General features: G+C 45.9%; 1 protein-coding gene across 1 annotated transcript; it reads right to left on the bottom strand.

Annotated features, from left to right (window-relative positions):
- HEXA (hexosaminidase subunit alpha) lies at positions 1 to 25,110 on the bottom strand. The gene is made up of 14 exons (XM_087704093.1): positions 24,826 to 25,110; positions 19,362 to 19,459; positions 17,608 to 17,673; positions 17,462 to 17,508; positions 13,554 to 13,664; positions 13,262 to 13,363; positions 10,665 to 10,797; positions 9,466 to 9,646; positions 6,348 to 6,434; positions 5,733 to 5,805; positions 3,260 to 3,440; positions 2,011 to 2,101; positions 1,517 to 1,621; positions 1 to 141 (listed from the first exon to the last, which is right to left on the bottom strand). The coding sequence occupies exons 1-14, from the start codon at positions 25,056 to 25,058 to the stop codon at positions 84 to 86; spliced, it is 1,566 nt and encodes a 521-aa protein (XP_087560219.1). The 5' UTR covers positions 25,059 to 25,110; the 3' UTR covers positions 1 to 83.
- Between the last annotated feature and the right edge of the window lie 2,319 nt (positions 25,111 to 27,429).

Below are 27,429 nucleotides of genomic sequence, written 5' to 3'. Positions count from 1 at the left end.
AAAAACAAGATTCTCCCTGCACATATTAAAACAGTACAGATATTTGCGGTGAGGGAGGGAGGGAGAAGGAGGTGATTGTAAAATCAAACTGTGTCAAATTCACAAAATCCTGTATAAAGGGGTTCGGCCTGAATACCTCGCCTGAAATAAAAGGAAAGAAAAAAGAAAAAACATGGTTAGAAGATGATATTTAGGGAAGAGTCTAGCAGCTTTTTTTTTTTAAGAGAAAAGAATATAAATAAAAAGTAGAGATGTTATGAAGTTTTTTTTCTTTTCTTTTTTTTTTTTTTTTAATGTATATTTTATTATGTTTCATTCTATACAATCACATATTCACTGTGCTTGATCAGGGCATATAACATTGAATAATAAACACGGCCCTCACTTATATAGAAAATGCCCTCTACAATACAAACCCAGTATACCACCTTGGCCTGCCATACACCCTCTTTCAACCCCCTCCAACTTTCATTCTTCCTTCTCACACACCCCTCTACGCCTACTTCCCCTCCCCTTCTTTCTAACCCTATCACTCCCTCTCCATTCCCTCCCTCCCTTCTCCTCCTCCTCTCTCTCACCCTCTCCACCCTCCTTCTTCTTTCACTCGACTCTTTCCTTCGGTATCTATTACCTTCCAGTATATTCGGTTTGTACTATTTTCGCACTAACATTGAAAAGCCACAGTATACAAATACAATCATGGAATTTTAAGAGAAAAGAATATAAATAAAAAGTAGAGATGTTATGAAGTTTTTTTTTCAAAGACATCACCTGTTGCTTTTTCACAAAGCCAACCAAGCTAAGAAAAAAACTTCATAGGAAAAGACAGGAAATGAAAGTTTTATCAAAAATATAAAATCCAATAAACAAACAAACAACAAACAAACAAAAATTAACCTTGTCTAAATTATTTCCACCTCTTACCTAGTTTACCAAGTTTCTTGGCAGGGCAGCAGAACGGAAGAGAGAACAACTGATGAATCAACCAGGGAGGATGGATTTTTCAGACGTACTGGTAGTCCTGACTTACATCCATTCATTTACTGACTGTTCAAAGTTACGACGGCACTGAAGCAAGTGACATGACTGTTTTTCACATATACGACCGTTGCAGCCTCCCCCAGGATCCAAATTCGGATGCTCGGCCACCGACTCATACTTACGACGGTTGCAATGTCCCGAGGTCACGCGATCCCCTTTCGCGAACCCTTCCCACAAGCAAAGTCAACGGGGAAGCCAAATTCACTTTGCAACCATGTCCCTCACTTAACAACCGCAGCGATTCGCTTAACAGGCGTGGCAAGAAAGGCGGAGAAATGGAGCGAAATCCACTTGGCAAACGGCTCGCTTAGCAATGGGAATTCTGGGCGGGTGGGTTTCAATCGTGGTTGTAAGTCGAGGACTACCAATTACGGGCAATGAGATGCCGGAATAAACACAGATGTTGGAATGATTTACGTGGCCTAACAGAGCGAGGAGAAATAAGAGGAAGAAGAAGAAGAAGAACGGGCGTTACCTGAGCAACGTGCAGCGGAAATCTGACAAGCGGGCATAAGCATCTTCCCGGTTTCGAACTGTCTTGTTGCTCCACAAACGCTCAGCAACAGCTCCAGCTCTGGGCCTGGAGGAGATTAAAAAGCGTGGCTCAGTTTGGAGAGTTTATACCAGGGGCCAGCAATCAGCGGCTCTGGAGCTGCATGTGGCTCTTTCATCCCACTTTTGCAGCTCCCTGTTGCCATGTTAACACTTCTACAGAAACTTTTCTTTTTTTTCCGCACAACCGGGCTGGTTTTTGCTATCTGTGGATGGGCTGCGAGAAAAGCCTTGAGGAACAGAAGGAAGCAAGCCAACCCATTGCAGCAGTCAGATAAGAGAAATTTGAGTCCCGGGGCAGAAATGTATTTTGATAAAGCGTCTCAAGGAAACCTCCCTTGAAGAGAAAGGGAAGGAGAGGGGAAGCGTATGGGGCTTTGCGAGATTCTGTCATTGAAACGTGAGAATAACTCTTACCACAGCCTGGGGGTTAAATTGGTTGCATCCACGTATTCGCCCCACATGCAGGCTTCCCCCCCAATAACCAGTTCTTTCTGTTCTGCGGTGCCTGTTGGAAGAGACACAAAGGTGTTTGGTTTATATCCTGCCTTTATTGTTTTTACAAGTAGCTCAAGGATGTAAATGTATCTGACACACCTTCCACCTCTTTCCCCCCAAAACAACCACCCTGTGAAGTGGATTGGGCTGAGAAAGAAAGAGAGACAGAGAGAGACAGAGAGAGACACACAGACAGAAAGAGAGACAGACAGAGAGAGAGACAGAGAGAAGGAAGAAAGACAGAGAGATACAGAGAGAGAGAGAGAGAGACAGACAGACAGAAAGAGAGAAGAAAGACAAAGAGAGACACAGAGAGAGACAGAGACAGACAGACAGACAGAGAGAAGGAAGAGAGACAAAGAGAGAGACAGAGACAGACAGACAGAAAGAGAGACAGACAGACAGAAAGAGAGACAGAGAAGGAAGAGAGACAGAGAGATACAGAGAGAGAGAGAGAGAGACAGACAGAGAGACAGACAGAAAGAGAGACAGAGAGAGACAGACAGAGAGAGAGAAGGAAGAGAGACAAAGAGAGATAGAGAGAGAGAGACAGAGACAGACAGAAAGAGGGAGAGAGACAAAGAGAGAGACACAGACAGACAGACACAGACAGACAGAGAGACACAGACAGACAGACAGAGAGAGAAGGAAGAGAGACAGATATATATATATATATAGAGAGAGAGAGACACAGACAGACAGAAAGAGAGACAAAGAGAGAGAGAGAAGGAAGAGAGACAAAGAGAGAGACAGAGACAGAGAGACACAGACAGACAGAAAGAGAGAGAGACAGACAGACAGAGACAGAGAGAGAGAGAAGGAAGAGAGACAGAGAAAGATACAGAGAGAGAGAGAGAGACAGACACAGACAGACAGAAAGAGAGACAGACAGACAGAAGGAAGAGAGAGACAGAGACTGTCTCTTAGTGATTGGCCTAAAGTCACCCAACTGGCTTTCATGCCTAAAGTGGGACTAGAACTCACCGTCTCCTGGCGATGGCCTTAAAGTCACCCAGCTGGATTACATGCCTAAAATGGCACTAGAACTCAAGTCTCCCACTTTCTAAACTAGTGCCTTAACCACCAAAGCAAAGTGGTTCTCTATGTAGATTATTAGTATTATTAACGTATTGTACCGTTGATGGGGCTATACAGGGGAAAAACTCACCTTTGAAGTCCAGGGGTTCCACCTTATATGCTGTCAACCAATCCTGCCCGTAGGAGATGATGTTCAAGTACCAAGGGGAGGACAGCAGGGTCCGGAAACCAGCCTCCGTGACACGGGACATCTCCTCTTGAAAGGTGGTGGTTGACCCTTTCCACACATGTATTACTGTATTAGGATTCACCTGGCCAAAACAGAGAATGGAACAGGGACTGAAGTCCAGAAGAAGACATCTACAGGAGGCCTACGTGCCTTAACAAAGGATGTGTGGTTGTGAGTGGGCTCCAATATTGACAATACTGAGAGCGGTACTGTAAAAGAAGAAGCTGAGCTGGAAGGCGGAGTTAAAAGGGTCATCAGCTTAAAATCCTTACATCGCCACAAACGATCTCAGCTCTGCTGCCTGTGAATTCTGTTGACCCTTATAGCAATAGCAGTTAGACTTATATACCGCTTCATAGGGCTTTCAGCCCTCTCTAAGCGGTTTACAGAGTCAGCATATTGCCCCCACAGTCTGGGTCCTCATTTCACCCACCTTGGAAGGATGGAAGGCTGAGTCAACCCTGAGCCGGTGAGATTTGAACAGCCGAACTGCAGAACTGCAGTCAGCTGAAGTAGCCTGCAGTGCTGCATTTAACCACTGCGCCACCTCGGCTCTCGGCTCTCAAGGGCTGACAGTTAGTTGACTAGATTCTTGTGCAACAGTTTATGGCCCAAAGCCCAGTGGCGATTGCGGTCGTAATTGGAGGACCATACCCTTCCAGTTTAGTCGGCGGGAAGCAATTCAGGAAGGGAAAGAAGAGAAGCAGCCTAAGGCCTTAGAGCAGGGGGTGTCAAACTCGATTTCATTGAGGGCCGCATCAGGGTTGTGTTTGACCTTGAGGGAGGTGGCTAGAGTGGGCACGGAACAGCTCGACGTCACTTGTGTCGGGGGCACCTATGGAGGCCCAAGTGTCCTGCCAGAAAAAACGGGGGCCCCAAACTCTATTTTCGTCTGTGACGGCTTCCTGCAACGTTCTCAGTGAAAACGGAGTTTGGGTGTGCCTCTTGTGGCCCTTGCAAACTCCGTTTTCAGCTGCTCCGTTTTCAGCTGCGACAGCTTCTTGCAGCCCTCTGCCAGGGAAAACAGAGGTCAGGTCACTCAAGCTCCGTTTTCGCTGTCAGAAGCATCGCAGGCTTGTCCTTCACTGTTTCCAGGGTGGCTCCGCAGACCAAATCTTAGCACCTCATGGGACAGATACGCCCCCCCTCTCCAATGGCCTTGAGTTTGACACCCCTGGCCTAGAGCATCCTGAGTTCTCCCAGCACAATCCTTACGTCAGGCCTGCCGCCATCTTTCCTTTTGAATCTTTGGCCTGCCACACTTTCTATTATTCTACTATGCATTTTCTATTGCGGGAAAATGGGAGGGTGTGTGTGTTGTACAGAGTTAGATGCTAAGTAGCCATAACAACATTCTTTCTAGAAAGCCAAGGTCATCCTTTGTCTCTGCACCTCTGCACCTAACCAGAACTGGATGGGTGGAACTGCTATTTAGAACCCTGGATCTAAGCACCCCGTGGACCAGATCCGGCACATGGGGTGTTGAGTTTGATACACACACCCTAGAGCATCCTGAGTTCTCCCAGCACAATCCTTACGGCAATCCTGCCGCCATCTTTCCTTTTGGATCTTTGGCCTGCCACACTTTCTATTATTCTACTATGCATTTTCTATTGCGGGAAAATGGGAAGGGGGGGGGGTGTTGTACAGAGTTAGATGCTAAGTAGCCATAACAACATTCTTTCTAGAAAGCCAAGGTCATCCTTTGTCTCTGCACCTCACCAGAACTGGATGGGTGGAACTGCCAGCATGGCAGTGGGAGATTGGACCATGTGATGGACTTGTGGGTGTGGGGATGCAAGATCTTGAACTTTCAACTGGGTGGGGAAAACCGGGGAAGCTTTCAGATTCGGGTTTTCCCAGATGTGCCAACATGTCTCTCTTAATAAATTGGAACTTTAAGCAATACTTTGCCTCGGACTCTGATTTACTTTTGAATGCTATTTAGAACCCTGGATCTAAGCACCCCGTAAACCAGATCCGGCACATGGGTGTTGAGTTTGATACACACACCCTAGAGCATCCTGAGTTCTCCCAGCACAATCCTTACGTCAGGCCTGCCGCCATCTTTCCTTTTGAATCTTTGGCCTGCCACACTTTCTATTATTCTACTATGCATTTTCTATTGCGGGAAAATGGGAGGGGTGTGTGTGTTGTACAGAGTTAGATGCTAAGTAGCCATAACAACATTCTTTCTAGAAAGCCAAGGTCATCCTTTGTCTCTGCAGCTCTGCACCTAACCAGAACTGGATGGGTGGAACTGCTATTTAGAACCCTGGATCTAAGCACCCCGTGGACCAGATCCGGCACATGGGGTGTTGAGTTTGATACACACACCCTAAAGCATCCTGAGTTCTCCCAGCACAATCCTTACCTTCACACCATTATCGAATACTTCCTGCCACACCATGTAACCTTTCTTGTAAGATGCGACGATATCCAGTAGCCTGGAGCAAAGAGAAGAGCCGAGGGAAGGAGAAAGCATCACATAAGACCCTGTTTCCATCTCCCTGCATCAAACCTTCCTTTTTCTCCCTGCCTTCATCTGGCAGCTCTCAACTAAGCCTCCTGACGTGGGAGGGGAAGTCCATTTGAGGGCCAAAGAAAGAGAAACCAGAAAAACAGGAAGCGTAGCAAAACAGCCTCCTGGCACAATGCTTACCTTTGTCGACCAAGAAGCCGCGCCTGACGAACTGGCATGATCTAGACCAGTGTTTTTCAACCTTGGCAACTTGAAGATGTCCGGACTTCAACTCCCAGAATTCCCCAGCCAGCGAATGCTGGCTGGGGAATTCTGGGAGTTGAAGTCCGGACATCTTCAAGTTGCCAAGGTTGAAAAACACTGATCTAGACCTTGGCTTGGCTTAGAGCGCAATGGGAAGTGGGGCACGATCTTTGGGGAGGGAGGGCCAGTTTGGGGGAGGGTGGCCCCTGTTTTCTCGCCCTAAACAAACACTTAGCAATGGAAGGGGGGGGGGGATCACTTTACCTTTGAATGTAGAAGGATTCTAACTTGGAGTAGTCTTCGCCAAACTGCATCTTCTCCATGAATGCTCGGATGTCTGGGTTAGACTTCCTACGTGGGAACAGAAGAGTTGGGTCAAAGTTGGATGCTCAAGACTTCCAAAGTCTAGTTCCTCAAAGGGATCATTGGTAGGCCATCAAGAATAAAAATGGAAGATATGAGACTGTTTTGTTACTGGAAAGATACAGGTTGATAGATGGGAGAGTATAATTTAAAACTAGCTAAACTTGGCGAAATTTAGTGGCAATAGATATAGTTAAATAAATAATTGATAGTGATAATAGTGTTATGTAGCGTAGTGTTATGATAAGTAATAACTGGATATGAATATCGAACATTGAATGGTACCCATGAAAGGAAGATTAGAAATCCTTTTGGATTATATATAAAAGTTAATAATAATAATTAAAAGAAAAGAATTAAGTTAGATTCAGTTAAGTCTTGATTACTAGGAGGGGAAATGATATGATGCAGGATATAGTCAAATAAAGGAGGGATAATGATAATAATGTATATATATGCTTATTTATCAGCACAAATACAACAAAATGTAACAAAAAGGCAACAGTAAAAATATTGGGTTTCTGCCTGGATGGTATCTTGTGACGAGCCGAAGGACAGAGAATGGAAGTAGTGATCTTCCTCCCATATTTGGGCATACCGGGGGTTGTAAAAAAATCTAATAGATACCTTTCACCCTGGCTTCGCTGATAATGGATAAGAGCCTGTGGCCTAATGGCTAAGATCTCTGCCTAGTATGTAATATAGCCCAGGTTCAAATCCCAGTAAGGGTATGGCTAGCTGATGAGAGCTAAATAGCTTGAAATAGATCTATACTAGTCTCTCTTTATTTATTTATTTATCAGCACAAATACAACATACATACATACATACATATATATATATACATACATACATACATACATACATACATACATACATACATACATACATATATATATATATATATATATATATATATATATATATATATATATATGGGTACAATATAAGGAAATGAGATGCAAATTGTAAACAGTGATTTGGAAAGAAGGATATAAAACTTTGTTATTAAACATTATGGATGTTTAGCTAGAATAGGATATAAGGATTTAGTGTTGATTTGATTTATTGATTTATTCGGTTTGTATGCCGCCCTATTCCCGAGAGACTCAGGGCGGCTAACAATCAAAAAGGGAAGGGGGGTAAAAAATGAAAATTAAAAAATAAGAAGACAAACACATTTTAAAAGCAGCAACACTCATACCCTTCGAATGGGGCTGAAAGATTTAGCAGCCCCAGGCCTGCCGGAACAGCCAGGTCTTAACTGCTTTGTGGAAAGCCGGAAGGGAGGTGAGGGTCCGGATCTCAATGGGGAGATCTTTCCAGAGGGCCGGAGCAGACACAGAGAAGGCTCTCCCCCGGGGAGTTGCCAGTCGACATTGGCCGGCAGATGGAATTCGGAGGAGGCCTAGCCTGTGGGATCTAATAGGTCTATGGGAGGTAATTGGCAGGAGGCGGTCTCTCAAGCACCCAGGTCCAATACCATGTAGGGCTTTAAAAGTAACGACAAGTAACGAGTAGTGTCATTGGAGGATTTTAGAAATAATAAATGAAATGCCAGTATGTGGTTATGTATTAAATCTTGGTATACTTTATGATGAAGGGCGTTTAAACAACTATAGTCAAATGAAAATGGAGGTATGATGACGGTAACATGTATAAACATCTGAGTTAAAATACTTGAGTTAATATGAATTATGCTTGAGGACTGTGGAAGAGATACACGAAAGTCTTTTGTAACCAACTGATACACTTTCTACAGTGTGTAAAAAAGGAAGATTTTATGTGTTTGTTTTGGGGGAAAAAACTTTATAAACAAAAAAGAATAAAAATGGAAGCATTTCTCATGCTTTATAAATACATCAGCTGCACCAGAGTGGCCAGTTTTGCCCGCTTTTAAGACTTCTGGTCTGGAGGGCTGGCTAGGGGAATTCTGGGAATTGAAGTCCACAAGTCTTAAAGCGGCCAAGGTTGGAGACCCCTGAGTTGGCCTGTTTTTGCAAAAAGGGAGGGGTTTTTTTTGCTTTCCCTCAGCCCCCAGCAGCCTTCTGCAGGCTTCAGCAGGGCTGGGGCGAGGCAGAAACAGGTGCCTTTTTGCCTCCCCTCAGCCCTGCTGAAGCCTGCAGAAGGCTGCTAGGGGCGGAGGGAAGGGAAAAAACTTTTCTTACTTATCTCTTTGAAATCTTGCCAGACCTGCAGCTGGTTCCTTTTAGAATCTTTGGCCTGCCACACTAATATTCTATTTTACTATGCAGTTTCATTAGTGGGGAATTGGGAGGGGGAACAGTAAGGAGTAGCATGTTGTCAAAATAAAATTCCTTTCTAGAAAGCCAAGGACATCTTTTGTTCTCTGCACCTGGCTGGAACTGGATGGGTGGAAGCTGCCAGCGTGGCAGTGGGAGATTGGGCCATGGGATGGACTTGTGGGTGTGGGGATGCAAGATCGTGAACTTTCAACTGGGTGGGGGAAACCCGGGAAGCTTTCAGATTCGGGTTTTCCCAGATGTGCCAACATGTCTCTCTTCATAAATTGGAACTTTGAGCAATACTTTGCCTTGGACTCTTGATTTAATTTTGGATGTTATTTGGAATGCTGGCATTAACCTGAATCTGAAAGCTTCTCAGGTTTTCCCACCCAGTTGGAAGTTCATGATCTTGCCCCCACACCCACAAGTCCACTGATGAAGCAGCAGAGTAAAATAGAATATTAGTGTGGCAGGCCAAAGATCCTCAAAGGGACTGGCCGCAAGTCTCACAGGTGCGTCTTATACACCGGTGTGTGTCTTATAGTCTGAAAAAATACAGTATATCCTTGTGGGGCGCCTTCTTTTCACCTAAGGATCCATCTTAGTGCAACAATAGGTTTCCCAATGTATGGTTTATGGCCATCGATCTCTTTGCTAGTTCCATCCCAAGATGTCATTATCACCATGACAATCTTTTCCCTTCTGCCCCCACCATATATTCTCCTTCTCTCCATCCTCCCCCTCCCAGATTCCCCAAGGAAAACAAAACCCACCAGCAAGTGAAGTCCACCTCATCTCCTCCCAGGTGAAGGTAGAAATCTGGGAAGATGGCGCTAACTTCAGCAAAAAACGAAGCCATGAATTGGTAAGTGGAGTTGAGGATGGGGTTGACTGGCCCGTAGCTCCCGCTGGGTTTTGTGGACACGTAACATGGAGTCAATAAGCCTGGGACACCTGGGAGGAGGAAGGAAGGAAGGAAAAAGAAAGAAGCAGAAAGGAGGAAGGAAGGGAAGAGAAAGAAAGAAGAAAGGAAGCAGAAAGGAAGCAGAAAGGAGGAAGAAAGGAGAAAGGAAGGAAGGAGAAAGAAGGAAGGAAGGAAGGAAAGAGGAGAAAGGAGGAAGGAAGGAAAGAGAAAGAAAGAAGAAAGGAAGCAGAAAGGAGGAAGAATGGAGAAAGGAGGAAGGAAGGAGAAAGAAGGAAAGAAGGAAGGGAAAGGAGGAAGGAAAGAGAAAGAAAGGAAGGAAGCAGAAAGGAGGAAGGAAGGAGAAAGAAGGAAGGAAGGAAGGAAGGAAGGAGAAAGAAGGAAGGAGAAAGGAGGAAGGAATGAAGAAAAAAGAAAGAAAGAAGGAAGGAAGGAGAAAGGAGGAAGGAAGGAGAAAGGAGGAAGGAAAGAAGGTGGAAGGAAGGAGGAAGAAGGAAGGAGGAAGAAGGAAGGAAGGAAGGATGGATGGATAAGGGAATAAACAAACAAAACATCCACAAAACTACTAAGTGCAAGTGAATATTGCAGGAAAAGAGATGAGTTAGTCTATTGCAGTGATTGTCAACCTTGTGAACTTTCAGGTGTGTGGACTTCGACTCCCAGGATCCCTCATTACTGGTATGCTGAGTGGGGGAATTCTGGGAATTATAGTCCACGCATCTTAAAATGGCCACGGTTGGGGAACACCGCTTTAGCCCAACAAATTCTCGGGGCCTTTTCAACCCAGCACATTTTGAAGGTTGGGGATGGCTGATCCAGAGTGGAAACACTGAAACCATTACTTCTGTCTTCACCCTCTTTTTTTCAAGCAGCAAAGCAAACCATAATCTTGCTTTTCGCCGTTGAACATTCCCTCCTGGTGTGCAGGTTGTTCTGGGGGGGATTTCAGCACCTCTTTTCAAGGGATAACACGTGTCTGTTCGGATTCTAACTCGGCACCGATGCGGGTTCAATCCCAAGACTGTTTTCTCATCCCAAAAGAGTTCTTACCTGGCCCCCAAGAGCGAGTGTGTCCAGGGGTGTCAAATTCTGGAATCACTCGAATTCCACGCAACCGGGCGTATTCAATCACCATATTCACATCAGCAGCAGCGTATACGTGAGTGGCCGAGTTATAGGAGCCCTAAAAATATAAATATAGGTAAAGTTTCCCCTCGCACATATGCGCTAGTCGTTCCTGACTCTAGGGGGCGGTGCCCATCTCCGTTTCAAAGCCGAAGAGCCAGCGCTGTCTGAAGAAGTCTCCGTGGTCATGTGGCCGGCATGACTCAATGCCAAAGGCTCACGGAACGTCGTTCCCTTCCCACCAAAGGTGGTGCCTATTTTTCTACTTGCATATTTTTTTTTTAATTAAATGTTTTTTAATTTTAGTTTAAAACTGGTACAGCATCTTTCTTAATATATCAATCAATTACAGATAAGTTTTGGTACATCTCCTCCACAGTCAACCAACATAACTCATATTAACTCAAGCATTATTATATATCCATTTTCATTTAACTGTGATTATTATTTAGAAATATTGGTAGGAGTAATAATCTTGAACAAAAATCAAAAAAAAAGAAAAAAGAAAAAAGGACAAATAGAAAATAAAAATTAAAATAAAAGATAGTAAATAATACAAAAAAAGACAAAAACGACAATCAGGAAAACAAAACAAAACACAAGTGTCTACTATGAAAAAAAAAGAAGTATATCAACTGGTTACAACATGTTTTGGTGCTTCTCTTCCGTTAATTCATATTAATTCAAATATCTTAACTCAAATATTTACCATATCAACATCATTATACCTTCAGTTTTAATTATTATGGTTATTTAAACATCCTTCATCCTTAGCTATGCTAAAGAATTAGTCCATAACACATGCTGGCAATTCATTTACTTATTTGTAAAATCCTCTATTATCATCAAATCCTCATATCCTATTTTAGCTAAACATCCATAATATTCAATTATATCATATATCATAACATTTTCCCAGTATTGATTAACATTTGATTGTATTTACTTGCATTTTTATGTGCTTTCAAACTAGTAGGTTAGCAGAAGCTGGGATAAGTCATGGGGGCTCACTCCATTATGCGGCGCTAGGGATTCGAACCGCCGAACTGCCGACCTTTCTGATGGACAAGCTCAGCGTCTTAGCCACTGAGCCACCATATACATACGTATATATATATGGCTCCTATTGAATGGCGAGTCAAGGTGGAGTGAAGGAACTCCATCTTTCAAATCTTATACCGAGGGGAGGACTATGGCTTGCTGGCCGAGATCTCGCTCTGATCAATGAGTTTCTAGCCTTCTGGGACTTCCGGGAGGCTTGTCCCCCCCCCCCTCCGAGTCTCCTGCACTTACCGTGTTTCTCGGAGTATGAGACGCACTGGAGTATATGACGCAGCAAGGTTTTGAAGAGGAAAATTAAAAAAAAAGTTTTTGCACTCTGCAAACCTCACAAAAACACCCCGTTTTTAACAAAAACGACCCCTTTTTTGTCAAAAAAAGGGCATGGATAGCCTTTAGGGAGCTTATAGAGTGCTGCTGGGGGCTGGGGCAAAAATGGGCCCTTTTTTGCTCATTGCTGCCTTCCCCAGCCCCCAGGAGCTCTCTGAAAGCTACGCACGGCCATTTTGGTGAAGGGGTTGGAGGTTCGGGAGGCCAAAAATGCTATATTCAGTGTATAAGACGCACCCAGATTTTCAGCCTCTTTTTTTGAGGGGAAAAGGTGCGTCTTATACTTTGAAAAATACGGTATCTGTGTGTAATTTGCAGGCCTGCTTACAGATAAAAGGTAAGACCTAAGATTGCACAAATAGACCAATAAATGCCAGATAAATAATCTCTAAAATCTTGAGGGAGAAAGAAGAAATATTCAAACGCCTTTTTCTTCTGCAGTAGAAGAGACATGATTACATACCAATGATTCTGGTTTCTCCCCCCACCCCTCGTTAAACACCACCCTAATTTCTTTTCCCTTTCCTGTCTCTCTCTGCTTATCATGCCTGTCTTGTGATCCGATTTCTGCTTCTTAAAGACCTTTGGATATGCTAGATCTACTCGCATAAGATGTTTGAAATTCGCGGCCCTCAAAGTGATTGCGCAGCTTCTGGAGCAGCAGAGTCGGAAAGTCCTATGCTGGCTTTACCATTAAAGCGGGAGAATTGTAAACATTCGGAATCGGTGTCTCCCAGAGTTAAAATAAATACGGTACCTCGCATCCAAAACGGGATGTGTGGAGACTCCTAGGAGGAGAGGGATGGGCGGGGCGGGGCCAGCCAGAGGTGGGATTTGGAGGTTCTCCGCACCGGCCGTAACGTTAGCTACGGGCTCTCCCAAACCCGGGCAAACCTGTAGCAACCCACTCCTCTCCCAGAGTTAAAATAAATACGGTACCTCGCATCCAAAACGGGCTGTGGGGACTCCTGGGAGGAGAGGGGTGGGCAGGGCGGGGCCAGCCAGAGGTGGGATTTGGAGGTTCTCCGCACCGGCCGTAACGTTAGCTACGGGCTCTCCCAAACCCGGGCAAACCTGTAGCAACCCACTCCTGACTAAACGTCAGCGGTTCAGTGGGAGACGCGACTGCTCACCTTCGAACTGAGATCCGGGAACACCATGCTTTGGAACGGAAACGATTGGTCGTCCACGATGTGCCAGTGGAACACGTTAAATTTGTTGTACGCCATGACGTCCTGAGGGAATGAGGGGTGGTTAGAAAAAAAAACCTGCAACCACAACACAGAGCCACCTAAGCATAAGAGGGGAACGTCAGAAGGCCCCAAGGCTCGTGAAGGCAAGGTGAGGGTTGTGGTGAAGGACATGAATTAAGTCCGTCAATAGAATAGCGTGCTTATCTAGGAGGTGGCTTCCAGATTCACCTACCAGGGTCTCCAGGATGATTTTCAAAGGCAGGAAATGGCGAGAGGTGTCAAGGAGCAGACCTCGGTGCGGGAAGCGAGGGAAATCAACCACATCTGTCTTGTTGAGGTAGAACTATATGAAGGAGAAGAGAAGACCCAGTTGACCCGTGTAAACTTCTCCCAGGGATCTCACCTTCTCCAATGAGAGAGAAAAAAACCAGGCCGTGTGCTTGGAGGACTAAACAAGCTCTTCAAGAATTCAGGTCTAGGGTTTATGAGATGCCACGGGATCTTCCCTGGCCCCGTGTTAAGCCGGAAAGCCCTCCGAAGAACAAGTAACAGCTAGCAAAGTGAATTGCAAATGGCAGCTTGAATTAGCTCAAGCTTCAGACTGGGATAGAACGGGAAGGGAGGAGAGAAGGGAGAGGAGAAAAGGGAGAGGAAAGAAGGGAGCCGAGGTGGCGCAGTGGTTAAATGCAGCACTGCAGGCTACTTCAGCTGACTGCAGTTCTGCTGTTCAAATCTCACCGGCTCAGGGTTGACTCAGCCTTCCATCCTTCCGAGGTGGGTAAAATGAGGACCCGGATTGTTGTTGGGGGCGATATGCTGACTCTGGAAACCGCTTAGAGAGGGCCGAAAGCCCTATGAAGCGGTATATAAGTCTAACTGCTACTACTGCTACTACTAAAAGGGAGAAGAGAGAAGGGAGAGGAGAGGAGAGAAGAGAGAGGAGAGGAGAAAAGGGAGAGGAGAGGGGAGGGAGGAGAGAAAGGAGAAGAGAGGAGAGAAGGGAGGAGAGAAAGGAGAGGAGAGGAGGGAGAGGAGAGAAGTGAGAAGAAGGGAGAGAAGAGATAAAGAAGAGGAGAAAAGGGAGAAGAGAGAAAGGAGAGGAGAGAAGGGAGAGGAGAGGGGGGAGGAGAGGAGAGGAAAGGAAAAAGGGGAGAGGAGAGGGAGGAGAGAAGGGAGAGAAGGGAGAAGAAGGGAGAGAAGAGAGAAAGGAGAGGAGAAAAGGGAGAAGAGATAAAGGAGAAGAGAGGAGAGAAGAGGAGGGAGGAGAGGGGGGGGGAGAGGAGAGAAGGGATAAGAGAGGAGAGGAAGGAGGAGAGGATTCTTTATAGGCCAAGGGGACACACAAGCAATTTCTCTCCAGTGCAGAAGCTCAGTGTACATATAAGTAATCAGCCACAGATCATAAATCATAGCATCCTTCATCATTAAGTTACAAATAACAAGCGATCAGTCGTAAGATACCAAGAGCAGAAGAACAGTAAGAAAGATGAGAAGATGAGAAGGATTACAACAATACAGCCCTACTACATGGGTAAATATCTTTAGAAACCCAAGACCCTGTGGTGGGAATTAGGTGTTCAGCAGAGGGATGGTATTGGGGGGGGGATATCTTTGTGTGTGGCACGACAAAACCGCGCTCGACTAAAGCGCGCCCGATTAAACCGTGTCGCTGACGTCATCAACAGGGCGACAACAGCGAGCGTGGAGAAAGAAGGGCGCTTTAAATAGCGCTTTGAAAGCAAGCCGATTCAAGTTAAGGTAAGGGTTAGGTTTAGGGTTAGGTTTAGGGTTAGGTTAAGGGTTAGGATTAGGTTAAGGGTTAGGTTTAGGATTAGGTTTAGGGGGGTTAGGTTTAGGTTTAGGGGTTAATTTTAGGTTTAGCGTTTACAGCGTGCTTCTGTCTCCGCGCTGTTGTCGCCCTGTTGATGACGTCAGCTACGCGGTTTCGTCGAGCGCGCTTTAGTCGAACGCGGTTTTGTGGTGGAACCATCTTTGTGTCTAGTTGTTTTGGGACACAATGCCCTATAGAGGCGTCCTGAAGGGAGACCTTGAAACACTTTATGTTGGGGGGGGGGTGTCTGTAGATATTTTCTCAGCCCTCTTTCTGGTTTGGCCAGTACATAGGTCCTCCGTGGAAAGCAGGCTGGTTACGACTGTTTTCCCCCCACCATTTCCAAGTGGAATAGATACATGGACTCATCTGGGTATGCTTGTGAGTCATTCTTCATTGTTGGCAACAGCCTTGACTAGTCCGTGCAGTTTCCTTGACAACATTTTCAGAAATGCTTTGCTGTTGCCTTTCTCCCCAGGAAGGGTCTGGCGCAAGATCACCCAGCTGGCTTTCATGCCTAAGGGCAAGACTCAAACTCACCATCTCCTGGTATAATCAGCCCCAAGTCACCCAGCTAGCTTTGTCCCTAAGGTGGGAGTTAGAACTTCCAGTCTCCCAGTGGCTGGCCTGGTGTGTTAACCACTGCACGACAATATCTGTCTATTCTCATAGATCGCATTCAAGGGTGTTTGGAGTTTGCTTCAGCAAATTGGGAGAATCTAATTAGTTGGGTCTTATTTAATTGGTGGAGACGCCGAGCTTGTCGATCAGAAAGGTTGGCAGTTTGGCGGTTTGAATCTATAGCACCCCGAAACGGAGTGAGCTCCCGTGACTTGTCCCAGCTTCTGCCAACCTAGCAGTTCGAAAGCACGTAAAAAATGCAAGTGGAAAAATAGGAACCACCTTTTGGTGGGAAGGGAACAGCGTTCCATGCGCCTTCGCCGTTTAATCATGCCAGCCACATGACCACGGAGACGTCTTCGGACAGCGCTGGCTCTTCGGCTTTGAAACGGAGATGAGCACCGCCCCCTAGAGTCAGGAACAACTAGCACACATGTGCGAGGGGAACTTTTACCTTTACCTATTTCATCTTGACATGATAGCACTAATCCATGACTTTGGTTCAGTGGTGGGTTCCGGATCCCATTCCAATCGGTACGGTTGGATCCGGCCCGGCGTCGGCCACATGGACGCCCGCAGCACGCGCATGCATCGTACCTACCAGCGACGCCTTTGCAAACCTCCGCAATGCTCCAGCTGCTCAACAGAGCATTGCGCAGACGCTGTACGCACCATGCACATAAGGCTTTAAAGGACAGATAAGGAGCTCGGGTGAGTGGGTCCTTCGGAGCACCGTACTGGGGTTCCACCACAAAACCGCGTTCGACTAAACCGCGCTCGACGAAACCGCGTAGCTGACGTCATCAACAGGGCGACAACAGCGCGGAGACAGAAGCACGCTGTAAATGCTAAACCTAAAATTAACCCCTAAACCTAAACCTAACCCCCCTAAACCTAATCCTAAACCTAACCCTAACCCTAACCCTTAACCTAAACCTAACCCTTAACCTAACCCTTAACCTAACCCTAAACCTAATCCTAACCCTTAACCTAACCCTAACCCTTAACCTAACCCTAACCCTTAACCTAACCCTAAACCTAACCCTTAACCTAACCCTTAACCTAACCCTAAACCTAATCCTAACCCTTAACCTAACCCTAACCCTAACCCTTAACCTAACCCTAACCCTAACCCTTAACCTAACCCTAAACCTAACCCTTAACCTAACCCTAAACCTAATCCTAACCCTAACCCTTAACCTAACCCTAAACCTAAACCTAACCCTTAACCTAACCCTAAACCTAATCCTAACCCTTAACCTAACCCTAACCCTAATCCTAACCCTAAACCTAACCCTTACCTTAAGTTGAATCGGCTTGCTTTCAAAGCGCTATTTAAAGCGCCCTTCTTTCTCCGCGCTGGCTGTTGTCGCCCTGTTGATGACGTCAGCGACGTGGTTTAATCGGGCGCGGCTTAGTCGAGCACGGTTTTGACGGGTCACGCCGTACTGGAATGGTATCCGGTGCTCCGGGCAGGCTCCGGTACGCCCATACTGGGGTGTACCACCTGCAACCCACCACTGCTTTGTTTAAACATTGTTTGTTGAGTAGGCCTCACTGCTGGGGTTTGTAACCACTGTTCTGTTGACAAACCACAATTCCTGCTGTCGCTCCACACGTACAGTCACACCCAAACAAAGCAATTAACCACAGACGTTGTACTCCCCTCCCGAATATCCCGTACTCACTGTCCCACTTTCGTCCCTCCAGGGAAGCTGGCTGAAGGTCTCCAGTCCTATGGAACAAGGCAGAATCACATCAGTTGGACGAGAAAAAGTCAGAGTACTCAGGTACAAAGACAGCGAGGGAAAACTGTCCCTGCCCCTCATCTTACCTCTGAGGGCACCCCAGATATTGGTGGCTGTGAGTAGCATCAGATCCACCGAAACGCTGAGTTTATCTGGAAGTTCATTTGGGGAACAAAGCAAGCAGTTGAATTAAAAACTTTAAAGCTTAGAAGTTAAAGGTAAAAGTTTCCCTCGCACATGCTAGTCGTTCCCGACTCTAGGGGGCGGTGCTCATCTCTGTTTCAAAGCCGAAGAGCCAGCGCTGTCCGAAGATGTCTCCGTGGTCATGTGGCCGGCATGACTCAACACCCCAGAAGGCGCACGGAACGCTCTTCTCTTCCCACCAAAGGTGGTTCCCATTTTTCTATTTGCATTTTTTACGTGCTTTCAAACTGCTAGGTTGGCAGAAGCTGGGACAAGTCACGGGGGCTCACTCCATTAGAGATTCGAACTGCCGAACTTTCTGATCGACAAGCTCTTAAGAGTCTTGGCCACGGAGCCACCATGTTTAGAAGTTGGCATTCCTCAACGCAAACGACCGACATCGTCTTTTTATTAGGAGTGAGAATCTATAATGTCAGGGATTGTTTTGGGAACGATGGGCATGCAGAGTCATCACAGACCAAAATTGGGAAGCTCCCCTCAAATCTGGATGGCCATCTGTGGTTGTTTAGGAGAGGTCCAGTTTTGGTCACCACGTTACAAAAAGGACGTGAAGACTCCAGAAAGTTGCCATCACTGAGCTTGTGATCACCAGGGTGCCCTTCGCCATCACAGTCTTAAGGGCACCCGGCTGACCATCAGCTCAGTGATGGCAATCCTGCCATCAACGATGAATTAGACACCAGTTTCTTTTCTTTTCTTTTTGGAGAATTATTTTTATTTTTTATTCTCTTACATATCATTTTAAGTAGACATTCACAGAGTTGTTATTCTTCTATACGTTTATCATTCTTATACATTTATTATTTCATTTAATGGGTTGTAATATACAATTTGGGTTGCTTTATTTGAATTCCCTTTTTTCCTGTTGTAACACCACCTCATTTTCCCTTTCTTTTCTCCCTCCCTCCCTTCTCTACTTCCTTCCTTCTTCCTCTCCTTCCCCTTCCTTCTTCACTTCCCTTTCTCCTACTCCTACTCTTCCTCTTCCTACCCTCTCTCCTTTCTTCCTCTCCCTTCCTTCCTCCTCTCCTTCCCCTTCCTTCTTCCCTTTCTTTTACTCCTACTCTTCCCCTTCACCTTTCTACCCTCTCTTCTTCTCCCTTCCTCCTCTCCTTCCCCTTCCTTCTTCCCTTCCCTTTCTTCTACTCCTCCTCTTCCCCTTTCTACCCTCTCCTTCTCTTCTTCTCCCTTCCTTCCTCTTCTCCTTCCCCTTCCTTCCCTTTCCTCTACTCCTCCTCTTCCTCTTCCTCCCGTCTCTTCTTCTCCCTTCCTCCTCTCCTTCCCTTCCTTCTTCCCTTCCCTTTCTTCTACTCCTCCTTTTCCTCTTCCCCTTTCTACCCTCTCTCCTTCTCTTCTTCTCCCTTCCTCCCTCCTCTCCTTCCCCTTCCTTCCCTTCCCTCTACTCCTCCTCTTCCTCTTCCTACCGTCTCTTCTTCTCCCTTCCTCCTCTCCTTCCCTTCCTTCTTCCCTTCCCTTTCTCCCACTCCTCCTCTTCCTCTTCCCCTTCCTACCCTCTCTCCTTCTCTTCCCCTCCCGTCCTCCTCTCCTTGCCTCTTTCTTCTTTCCCCCATCTTCCTTTCACGTTCTCCTCCTTTCTCTTTCTTTCCTATTATTGTAGGAGACACCATTTTCTTACAGTTCTCCGGAGATCCAAGGGTGGGATAGCCGCTGCATCCTGCTTCGGTCACGGAGATGAGAAGGTTAGGACACAGATCCTTGCCGTTGCTCCCTGCAATAGACAATTGGAAATAAAGCAAGGGAATCTCTCTCCAAGTAGCAGTTACACGAAGCTTCCTTTATTTATAATAATAATAATGCAAAGAAGCTGATGAAACTGTTGATCACATACTCAGCTGCTGTAAAAAAATCGCGCAGACTGATTATAAATTGCGGCACAATTCAGTAGCACAAATGATCCATTGGAATTTGTGCAAAAATTATAATATTAAAACAGCAACAAACTGGTGGGAACATCAGCCTGAAAAAGTCACCGAAAATCAGATGGTCAAGATCTTGTGGGATTTCTGTATACAAACCAACAAAATACTGGCGCATAATACACCAGACATCACACTGGTTGAGAAAAATAAGGTCACAATCATAGACATCGCAATACCAGGTGATAGCAGGGTCGCCGAGAAGGAGCATGAAAAAATCGCAAGATACCAGGACTTAAAAATCGAAATTCAACGACTATGGCACAAACCAGCAGTGGTAATTCCAGTGGTAATTGGCACACTGGGTGCTATTCCAAAAGCACTGGAATTACATTTAAAACAGTTAAAAATTGACAAAATCACCATCAGTCAAATGCAAAAAGCCGCACTGCTTGGATCTGCACGCATATTACGAAAATACGTTACGACGTCCTAGGCCCCTGGGTGGGGCCCGACTAGTAACCAATGCCAAATCCGGCGAAACAACTGGCCGCTGTGATACAATTGTGTAATAATGATTGATTTTGGGGTGTTTTTTTTTTCTTTTAACAAAGCACTCTTGCAGCTTAGAATTTAAAAAAACGAAACATGAAAACAAACATCCAGGTTTCTGTGATTCCTATCTATCTTGAAGGCCTGGCATCTGGCGTAAGCAGGGGGAGGCTGGTTAAGGCAAGAGGGGAAAGCTGTTTTGTAAAGCTTTGCTGGCTGGAAGATTCTGGCAGTTGAAGTCCACGGGACTTCAAGTTGCCAAGGTTGAGAAACACTGACCTGAAGGCATCTAAAACAGCTTCACATAGCAATAGCAGTTAGACTTATATACCACTTCATAGGGCTTTCAGCCCTCTCTAAGCGGTTTCCAGAGTCAGCATATCGCCCCCAACAACAATCCGGGTCCTCATTTTACCCACCTCGGAAGGATGGAAGGCTGAGTCAACCCTGAGCCGGTGAGATTTGAACAGCCGAACTGCAGAACTGCAGTCAGCTGAAGTAGCCTGCAGTGCTGCATTTAACCACTGTGCCACCTCGGCTCATCTGTTGCCCAAGTGACCCACTTGGTCACTTTTCACTCATTTTTTGCAAAATGTGGGGCACACAGTGGGTTTGGGAGGCCTGCAGAGTGCTCTTGAGGGCCGGAGAAAGCAAGAACCGTATGCGTGGAGGCCAAACTATATTTTTTCTTGTTATTCTCTTGGAAATCTTGGTGCGTTTTATACTCCGGCACGTCTTATAGTCCGAAAAATACAGTATGATTTATGCTAGCAATGGAGCCTATTATTACAGTTGTAAGTCATTGCTCCCACAAATCGAGGTGTCATGTCACCCAATATAACACATACACACATACCCGTCTTTTCGGTACCAGGAACCAGTTCCACGGAGAAAGATTTTTTCCACAGACCGCAATGTTTGGATGGGGCTTCGCTGGTTTGCACGGCCCAATTTCTGGCATATGTTGGCTCAGTGCTGGCCCATGGGTGGGGGACTGGAGACCCCTGCACTAAAGTATCTGCCAGGTAACTGGGAGTTAAGGAGGTGTTCCAACCGAGGCTTCCCGAGAGCACAAAGCAAACTCCTGGTCCCGACAAAAACCCCTTTCATTAATTTGCTGTGAATTCTGCTCCTTTTAATCCAGCAAAGTCTTTCAAGGGAGGATTTACAGTCACAGACCTTCTCTGGCTTGGAGAGCTGCCAGGCCGATCTCTGCAAAACTTGGCAAGGAGTCTCAGAGAGTCACGAACCAATTAAGCGAACTAATTGCCTCCTGCAAACTCCACTCCCCTTTCGCTCCTCTTATTTGCTCTGGGAGGGGCCATTCATCGTCCACCTGTGGCCTTACTCCCAAGTCGACCCTTGCGCACACCCTGGGAACAGGCTCCAGCTGTTCGTCTGCCTCACTGATGTCTGATTCTGAAGGTAGCTGATAACCGGCATACGGCTCTGGCCCCCTCTCTGCCTCTGACACAGAGCCCTCATCAGAGCCTTCCACAGACTCCAGGACTGGCCCATCTTCCTCCCCAACTTCCTCACTGTCCGAATCTGTTGTCAGCTCTGCAGGCCCCCGGCGGGCCACAATAGGAGGGTGGAAGGAAAAACCACGAATATAAACCTAGAGAACTGTGTCTCTGCTTTTGCACTGCAGTGGGCAATTGCGGTGGTGAGAAAGGGTTCCATTCTCATATGAAATCAGTCTCTAGTTCAGCCCAGTAGGATCTGTGGCCCTCAACTCACAACTGGTCCCTTAACAACCATTCAAAGTTACAACAGACCCACAAAAGTTACTTTCAACCCGTTTCTGATTTTACGACCATCCCCCTTGTGTGTAAAATGATTGCATTTTGTGCAATGACCTTTATGGCCACAGTTGTGTGACTACAATTTGCGATCTTTTTTTTTTTTTTTGCTTCTGATTTCTGGCAAAAAAACGCCCGTTGGGGAAAATGGTTTCGTTTAATGACCATTGCAAAAAATGTTCAAAAATTATATTGGGTGACATGACACCTCGATTTGTGGGAGCAACGACTTACAACTGTAATAATAGGCTCCATTGCCAGCATAAATCAAGGACAGTCTTTACTGGAAAGTCAAGCAGAGAAATTGAAAAAGCTATACTGTATTTTTCAGACTATGTGCTGGAGTATAAAACACACCAAGATTTCAAAGAGAATAACAAGAAAAAATAATAGTTTTGGCCTCTGCGCATACAGTATTTGCTTTCTCCGGCCCCCAAAAGCACTCTGCAAGCCTCCCAAACCCCGTGTGGCCTGTATTTTGGAAAAAATGAGTGGAAAATGGGCCCAGTTTTGGTCTCCCAAGCCCTCCAGACGTGTCGTTTTTGCTCTACCGAGCCCCCAGGACAGAGGTGGGTTCCTACCAGTTCACACCAGTTCAATAGAACTGGTTCAATAGAACTGGTTCAATAGAACTGGTTCGTCAAATCTACCAAACCGGTTAGAAGAGGTTCCACCAGTGGACCCGGAAAGCAGGCCACACCTACAGGAGAGGTTCCAAAAAATTTTGAAACCGACCACTGACACACACACACACACACACACACACACAGACTCACACAGAGAGAGAAAGAGAAAGAAAGGAAGAAAGAAAGAAATAAAAAAAGAAAAAACGAAAGAAAAAGTGAGATGAAAGAAAAATGAAAAAGGGACAGAGACAAAAAGAAGGAAGGAGAGAACACATGGCCGGCAAGCCACTTCCACAAAGGAGGCCACACCCACAGAGTAGGTTCGGAAAATTTTTGAAACCCACCACTGCCCAGGAGCACCCTGTAGACCTCCCAAACCCTCTGCGCACCCCGTTTTTGCCAAAAACGGACCTGCAAGGGGGGGGGGGTTCAGGAGGCCAAAATTGGCCATATTCGGTGTATAAGATGCACCAACATTTCCACCCTCTTTTATGGAGGGGAAAAGTGTGTCTTATGTTTCAAAAAGTACAGCAAGTGCCTGCAGGTCAAGTTTAGGTGTGAGGTCTGACAGAAAACTCAGATCAACTTTTGAGATTGCACATTCTAGGAGAAAATGCCATAGGTGGTAGAAAATTCGGAAACGAAGGAATGAGGAACTATGATCAGCGGTAATCCCCTTGTAACAGCTCTTTTTTATTACTTCCTCCCTTTTACTAGTAGGAAACTCTTTGCTTATGGAACCAGCTAAAGATAGAAATGTTTTGGGTGAGTGCAAAAATTCAGGGTAACTATTATGGGTAGCAAAGAGATCCTAAAAGCTGCCATCTTCTGGTCAGGCTTCCATATTTTTCAGAGTATAAGACTTTCCGAAGTATAAGACGCATCTAGCTTTTGGGGAGGAAAACAAGGGGGGGGGGGAAATCTCCCTGCCTCCCAGAAATTTGCCTCCTTGCAGCAAACAGCAAACAGTACAGTACGGGCTTTTGAGCACAAATAAGCCCTCCCCAAGGGTGGGTTTCTCACCCCGTTCCAACCAGTTCGGTTGGAGCGGGGCCGCTGGCGTCCTCGTGCATGCGCGCAGTGCACACATGCGTACTAGCGCCTGTGCGATGCTCCGGCTGCTCCTGGAGGTTCGCGCAGGCGCTGTATGCGTTCTGCGCAGGCGTGGAAGCGCAGAACTCGTCAAAACCGGGTAAGAAACGCGGGCGGGCGGGTGGATCCTTCGGCGTTCCCGGAAGTTACTTACTTCCGGGTTCGCCGACCAACCGGTTCGCGGGGACCGCCACGAACCGCCTGAAACCCACCCCTGGCCCTCCCCCGAAAATATTGCAACAGAGCAGCAGCCATGAGGTGAACACGCTCGCTGCCTCCTGCAAAAATAATAAGACCTCCCCGAAAATAAGGCTAAGTGGTTATTTTGGGGGGTCAAAAGAAAATCCTGTCTTACTTTCGGGAAAATACAGTACGCAAACCTGTTCACCTAGCCAAAAGGGGCTGAAATATTTAATGTCCAGGGCGAATGTGATAACATATGAAAGCAGCAAAGACAATCACTTCCTTAATTCACAGAAGTATAAAGGGGGGGGGAGGTGCAGACCAACCAGGGTTGCAAGTTTCTATTATGAAAAGCTGGGGAAACAATGGTTTTCGCCTTCCTTGTGGATTTGTTTTCTTGATTTATCTGTCTGGACTGACAGCTTCTTCCTGGAGCAAAATGCTCACGTAATTGCGAGAGATACAGAATCTTGCATTTCTTGGATAACTAATTTCACCATAATTGCAATGGGAATTGCTTCCAAGTCAGCAGTCCCTGGGACTTCTGCTTTGTTCCAGAGGCGCTGCCCTGTTCTTATCCCGTATCTGGCTTATTTCAAAGCCCACCAAATTAGATCAAATGGGTTTTGGGAAAGGAAGCTTGGACAGTTATGCGTCCAGGGGAAAAGAAGGGAAAAGTTCTGCTGGAGCCATGGTTCGAAGTCCACTTATCCTGTTTGCCTGCCCAAAAACACGTTTTCAACCCAAGCAAAGGATCGCCCAACTCGTTCAGCTGCAGGAGAAGCCCCGAGCGAAGCCCCCCACGCTCCCCTTCAAGCGAAATTCCTAGCGAAGCTCCGCAGAGGGAAGCAGATCGTGCGAACGCGGCACCTTTGCTGCCCCGCATTACATCGCGTGCAAAAGAGGGCCGCAAAAGCAGGACCCCTCCTCTCTCCCTCCCTCCCTGCCCCCTCCCCTCCCGTACTTGCTCCTCCTGGAGCCCGAGCGGGAAAAGCAGCTGCCAGTAACGTCGGAACGCCCCGTCCAGCACATCGCAGCCCGGCTTCACCGCCGAGTCGTTGGCATAGGCGAATCGGAACTGCCGGGAGCTGAGCCGGCAGAGGCTGGAGGGGTCCTGGCGGAGCCACTGCGGCTGAGGCCACACGGCAGCGCTCGAGCCGGCGGCCAGGAGCAGGAGCAGCGCGCCCGCCGTGCTCGCCATCCCTGCAGCAGGACGGAGACTGCCCGGCGTGGACGACGAACGGCAGGAGGAAGGAGCCTTCGCGGGTCACGTGACGCAGCCGGGTCACGTGAGAGGCGGCGGGCAGCCCCCACCCTGCGCGCGCTCGGGGGGGCACCTCCCCCCCCCCCACGGGAGAAGTTTCGCGGGTGGCGGAGCTGGGAAAGAGGGTCTGGTTCCCTGCGCTCTTTCTTTCTTTCTTTTTCTCTCTTTTCTCTCTTTCTCACTCTCTTTTTCCTTCTTTTTCTTTCTTTCTCACTCGCTCCTTTTCTCTCTCTCTTTCGTTCGTTCTTTTTTCTTTCTTTTTCTCTTCTTTCTTTCTCACTCTTTTTCTCTTTCTTTCTCTTTTCTTTCTCACTCTTAACTTTTCTCTATCTCTTTCGTTCTTTCTTTTTCTCTTTCTTTCTCACTCTTTCTCTTTTCTTTCTCTCTTTTTCCTTCCTTCTTTCTCTTCTTTCTCTTTCCTTTCTCTTTCCTTCTTTCTTTTTTGTTTTCTTTCTTTTTCTCTCTTTTTTATTTTTTCTCACTTTTTCCTCTCTTTCTTTTTCTCTTTCTTTCTTCTTTCTCACTCTTTCTCTTTTCTTTCTCCCTCTTTCCTTCCTTCTTTCTCTTTTTTCTTTCTTTCTTTTCTCTTTCCTTCCTTCTTTCTTTTTTGTTTTCTTTCTTTTTCTCTCTTTTTTCTTTTTTCTCACTTTTTCCTCTCTTTCTTTTTCTTTTTCTTTCTCACTTTTTCTCTTTTTCTTTCTCATTCTTTTTCTCTTCCTTTTTCTTTCTGGCACTCTTTTTCTCTTTCTTCTTTCTCATTCTTTTTATCTTTCTATTTCTTTCTTTCTCACTCTCTTTTTCCTTCTTTTTCTTTCTTTCTCACTCGCTCCTTTTCTCTCTCTTTCGTTCTCTTTTTTCTTTCTTTTTCTCTTCTTTCTTTCTCACTCTTTTTCTCTCTTTCTTTCTCTTTTTTTCCCACTCTTAACTTTTCTCTATCTCTTTCGTTCTTTCTTTTTCTCTTTCTTTCTCACTCTTTCTCTTTTCTTTCTCTCTTTTTCCTTCCTTCTTTCTCTTTTTTCTTTCTTTCTTTTCTTTCCTTCTTTCTTTCTTTTTTGTTTTTTCTTTTTCTCTCTTTTTTCTTTTTTCTCACTTTTTCCTCTCTTTTTCTCTTTCTTCTTTCTCACTTTTTCTCTTTTTCTTTCTCATTCTTTTTCTCTTTCTTTCTGGCACTCTTTTTCTCTTTCTCTTTCTCATTTTTTATCTTTCTTTTTCTTTCTCTTTCCTTCTTTGTTTTTCTTGTTCCTTTCTTTTCTTCACTCCCTGCCTTCCTTCCCTCTCCTCCCTCTCTCTTCCTTTTTTGTCTTCCCCTCCTTTCCTTTCTTTTCCCTTTCCCCTCTCCTCTCTTTCTTCCTCTCTCACTTCTTTAATTTATGTGCCACCCCACCTCACCCTATAAAGCAAAGCTTTAGAAGGACACTGGCCCTGCAGATAGAAATCTAGCTCCATCCTGACAGCAAAAAAAACCAGCATGGCAGGGCAAATCAAAGGAAGGATCTTTGAGCAACAGGTTAGGCTTGCCAGGTACATCCATTGTGTTTTATTAGTAGCAGCCGATGGAAGTGGGCGGTTAGACCTTTTTCCAAGTGGCTTTTTTATTACCCCACTCTAGTTTATTACCATTATCTACAAGCTTTTCTTTTGAGGGTAGGGCCACAGTCTAGAGCAATGTTTCTCAACCTTGGTGACTTTAAATCCTGTGGACTTCAACTCCCAGAATCCCCCAGCTATGCTAGGCGTGACCCGTCAAAAGCGCGTTCCACAAAAGCGCGGTCGACGAAATCGCGTATGTGACGTCATCACAACGCGACGAAAAAGATCGAAAAATTGAAATAAAAATTAAATTACAGCAAGCCGATTCACATAAAGGTAAGGGTTAGGTTAAGGGTTAGGGTTAGGTTAAGGGTTAGGGTTAGAGCGTTAGCGTTACGTTTAGCGTTAGGTTAAGGGTTAGCGTTAGGTTTTTCGTTACATTAAGGGTTAGGGTTAGGTTTAGGGTTAGGTTTGGGGGGGTTAGGGGAAGGTTTTAGCTTTATTTTTACATTTTTCGATCTTTTTCGTCGCGCTGTGATGACGTTACATACACGCTTTCGTCGACCGCGATTTTGTCGTCCGCGGTTTTGTGGTAGAACCGAATTGGGAGTGGGCCTGGTGGCCTTAACTAGTCTCTTCTATTCCACATCTTCTCTTATACGAATAAGATTAAGAGGCAGTGAAAATGAAGGAATATGTATTAAAACACCAATGTAAAAGAAAATTCAGAAAAATGCTCCAACATTCATAGCTAAGGTGCAGAATTTACAAATACAAG

Source organism: Thamnophis sirtalis, unplaced genomic scaffold (assembly GCF_051295495.1).
Source record: "Thamnophis sirtalis isolate CommonGarterSnake01/CBP01778 unplaced genomic scaffold, rThaSir2_p1.2 scaffold_2, whole genome shotgun sequence".
In the NCBI taxonomy this organism is placed as follows: Eukaryota; Metazoa; Chordata; class Lepidosauria; order Squamata; family Natricidae; genus Thamnophis; species Thamnophis sirtalis.
The sequence above is the reverse complement of the archived record's forward strand: the minus strand, read 5'-3'. Positions and strand labels throughout refer to the sequence as shown.

Excerpts from the sequence above, each read along its gene's own strand:
- HEXA (XM_087704093.1), bottom strand. The coding sequence starts at position 25,058 with ATGGCGAGCACGGCGGGCGCGCTGCTCCTGCTCCTGGCCGCCGGCTCG. Across the intron at positions 17,674-19,361 it reads CCTTGGATCTCCGGAGAACT|ATAAACTCAGCGTTTCGGTG; the intron begins GTAAGAAAATGG and ends ATGAACTTCCAG. Across the intron at positions 17,509-17,607 it reads TATCTGGGGTGCCCTCAGAG|GACTGGAGACCTTCAGCCAG; the intron begins GTAAGATGAGGG and ends CTTGTTCCATAG.